This window comes from Myotis davidii, unplaced genomic scaffold, assembly GCF_000327345.1.
Source record: "Myotis davidii unplaced genomic scaffold, ASM32734v1 scaffold109, whole genome shotgun sequence".
Classification (NCBI taxonomy): domain Eukaryota; kingdom Metazoa; phylum Chordata; class Mammalia; order Chiroptera; family Vespertilionidae; genus Myotis; species Myotis davidii.
Window position 1 is genome coordinate 14,856 of NW_006300368.1, and position 3,480 is coordinate 18,335.

A 3,480-nucleotide genomic window follows, 5' to 3' on the forward strand; every position below is an offset into this window, starting at 1 on the left:
ATTGTTTTGATGTGCCGCAGGATTTTATTAATTAGTTTATGTGTCATGAGATGAAAAAGGTTGAAAATTGCTACATTACAGGATAGTTAACAAAAATATGTGCTTTCCTTGCAGTTAAGCTTATTTTAAAGGTTTGTTAACCTAGATGCACAGGGGTATTAACCTAGGGAGGGGAGGAGGGAGAGAGCGAGAGCAAGAGCGAGAGCGAGAGCGAGAGCGAGAGCGAGAGAGAGAGAGAGAGAGGTGAAAGAGACACAGGGACCGCAGGGCAGTGCGGGCGCGCTGAGCCGGGCGGGGTGACTAGGCCTGGGTTTGAATCTGCAATCCAGCTACTTGCCCTTGGCCCTTGACCTTGAATCAAACTCAAGACCCTTTGGTGTGCAGGTTGAGACTCTAACCACTGAGCTACCAGCCAGGGCAGGAATTGGAGTTTATGATCAGATCACCCTGTAAGGTTACTTTGGGTAGAACCCCTTTTTGTCCACACCTGTCAGTGGCCAATCTTGTCTCTATCACTAGAGTGTAAGCCCTCTGAGGCCAGACCCTGTGGCCTGCAGAGCGTCTATATCGCCATGGTCTCTCTGGCTCATGCAGAGCACACAATGTGAATGAGGTCAATAAATGGCCTCTCTGTGGAGTGAATAAGAATCCTGTCTTTGTCTATTTGAACAAGGGAGGCCCTTGAGGGGTCTGCTGCTGGCCAGCACTCAGACCAGCGATTGAGGGCTTTTTTGCTGGGGATGCTTGGCCCCGCCATGAGAGGAGAGGGGTAGTTCAGTGGTCAGGGCCCAGGCACTGGGTTCAGATCTTTGCTCAGCCTCTTACTATATGTGATCATGGGCCAGTAATTGAACCCCTTTGAGCTTTCTTCACCTATAAAATGCAGCAACACCAGTTTCTACCTCTAGGGCCTTTGTGAGAATCTATAAGGGTGTTTAGACTTTTATGGGGTTCTAGGTTCACATGGGTTTGGATATTGAATTAGGAAAGATAAAGGAGGAAGACTTGTCAGCAGCCCTGAAAAATAACCTGGTGGAGGGATTTTACGTGTGTGGAAACTGCCTGGGGAGGGAGGCGGTGGTATTACGAAACTTGACCTCTCACGAGTTAAAGGCTGCCACTCGTGTGTTCCCTTTGCCCCTCCCACCATCTATCCCTGAGCACTCCCGAGTTAAATAGCAAATATTAGAATATGGTAGAAAAAGACCAATTAAAACGGTCACGGATGGAGCAGACACCCGTCACGGGGAGGTCCGGGCTGCAGCACGCATATCTCCACGCCCACTCCCCCGCTGCGGGGCTGCTGATTGGCTCGCGTGTCGTGACGCCACCCGCGGGTTTTAAGGGCGAGTCCCGGGGACCGCAGGGCAGTGCGGGCGCGCTGAGCCGGGCGGGGAGGACGGCGTGACTGTTCGGTGGCTGGCCCGGAGGGTCGCCGCGGGAGGGCCGTGGACGGAGGTAAGGGGGCTGAACGGGCCGTGCCAAGGCGGCCCCGAGGCGGGGCCTGGGGAGCTGGAGTCCGCGATCAGAGGAAGGGTGGCCCCGGAGCGTCGCGGGGCGTTGGGGAAGGGGTCTCCGTGTAAGGAGGGGTCGCTGTCAGCCGCCTGGGGACGTGGAGGGAGGGTGGGAGCGGGCCTCCATCTCCCGTCTCAGCGCCCGCACCCTAACTCTTAATTTGGGGGCGCTGTCCGACCTGCCCCTTCCCGCGAGGCTTACCGCCTGGGGAGTTGGGGTTGCGGCGCCTGTTACGGCACCACTAGCGGGAGAAGAGGCGCTGGATCCGGGCCTCACCCCCCACTTCAGTGTCCCGGGACCGGGGTTTTATCTAGGTCTCGTCGCCCTCGTTAGCGCCCCAGGGAGAGGGGAGCGGCTTTGTTACACCTGCAGCTGCTTAAGGGGGAAAAAAAAAAGAATTTTAACAAGGAAGCTGACTCAGGAAAAGATCAAGAAGTTGCACATTTCATGTTCGTTAAACCTCTTCTCCTGTTTTCTTTCGTGACCTTTTCTTGTTTAGATAACCCAGCTGTGGTCTCCGGAGCCTGCGATTGCAAGCCCACCTTTGCGCCTCTACTGTGAGCCCCAACACCCACACCTTCGCTGGAGCTCACCATGGGGAACCACTTGACAGAGATGGCGCCCACCCCCTCCTTCTTGCCCCATTTCCAGGCCCTGCACGTGGTGGTCATCGGGCTGGACTCAGCTGGAAAGACCTCCCTCCTTTACCGACTCAAGTTCAAGGAGTTTGTCCAGAGCGTCCCCACCAAAGGCTTCAACATGGAGAAGATCCGGGTGGCCCTGGGGGGGTCGCGCGGCATCACCTTCCAAGTGTGGGATGTGGGTGGGCAGGAGAAGCTGCGGCCGCTGTGGCGCTCCTACACCCGCCGGACCGACGGGCTGGTGTTTGTGGTAGACGCTGCGGAGGCCGAGCGGCTGGAGGAGGCTAAGGTGGAGCTGCACCGAATCAGCCGAGCCTCTGACAACCAGGGCGTGCCCGTGCTGGTGCTGGCCAACAAGCAGGACCAGCCCGGGGCTCTGAGCTCTGCTGAGGTGGAGAAGAGGCTGGCAGTCCGAGAGCTGGCTGCTGCCACGCTCACCCACGTGCAGGCCTGCAGCGCGGTGGACGGGGTGGGTCTGCAGCCCGGCCTTGAGCGCCTGTATGAGATGATCCTCAAAAGGAAAAAAGCTGCCCGGGGAAGCAAGAAGAGACGGTGACTCCAGGCGCCCCCTCCTCACAGTAGGGTCTTTATACTTGGACAGCCAGGCAGAGCCTATGGCCCCTCACTCAGCCCCAGAGTGCAGGACCTGCCCACCTAAATGAAGGACGGAGGCGCCCGCCCTGGGCGTCCTGCTTTGGTGTGGTACTGGGGAGGGGGATGTGAGATGGGTTGTCTACTCACACCTCCCCTGTCCTCACCTCTAGACAGGGGGCTGCAGAACTGAGGAGGCTTCAGTATCAACTGCAAATCTACCTCGACCTTGTTTCTTGTTTTTCTCTGGCTTTTTTATTAGATGTGTTTTAGGGCAAAGGAAAGGTACTTGGAGGATGCATTTGGTATGGGGTACTGTCTCCCCCTCCTCCAACGGGGGAGCCCCCCAGGCTGCTTTTCTAGGGATGCCAGTGTCTGTGTGAAAGTGTCAAGAACCTCTCCCCACATTTGTAGATCCACTGCCGTTTTGTAAGCTATGTGTGTCCTCTGTATTAACTATTTTTTAGCATTTATAAGTTATTAAAGACTGATGATACTGTACCTCTGACCTTGGTCTGGCATTATTTTTCTCCTTTACCCAGTCCAACATTTCTATATGGGTGGGGTGTGGGGTTTGGGGGCAGGGTGGGGTTTGAGGGTGGGTGGTGAGAATAATTTATCTTGAAGTTGAATTTGCCAAGCAAGCACTTTTCTAAAAATTAGAGTTGAACTGCTCCCCCAAGCTATTGCCTAATCTGCATGGTTTTTTTTGGGGGGGGGTTGGGGGTGTTCC

The 3,480-nt window shown here is 55.6% G+C and overlaps 1 protein-coding gene across 1 annotated transcript; it reads left to right on the forward strand.

The window, feature by feature from the left end:
* Positions 1-1,352: 1,352 nt before the first annotated feature.
* Positions 1,353-3,253, forward strand: ARL4D (ADP ribosylation factor like GTPase 4D). Its single transcript, XM_006776837.2, has 2 exons — positions 1,353-1,458; positions 2,015-3,253. Exon 2 carries the CDS (start codon positions 2,110-2,112, stop codon positions 2,710-2,712), a length of 603 nt encoding a protein of 200 aa, XP_006776900.1. The 5' UTR covers positions 1,353-1,458; positions 2,015-2,109; the 3' UTR covers positions 2,713-3,253.
* The last annotated feature ends 227 nt before the right edge of the window (positions 3,254-3,480 follow it).

What these genes read in the sequence shown, in the direction of transcription:
- ARL4D (XM_006776837.2), top strand. Translation starts at nt 2,110, where the DNA reads ATGGGGAACCACTTGACAGAGATGGCGCCCACCCCCTCCTTCTTGCCC.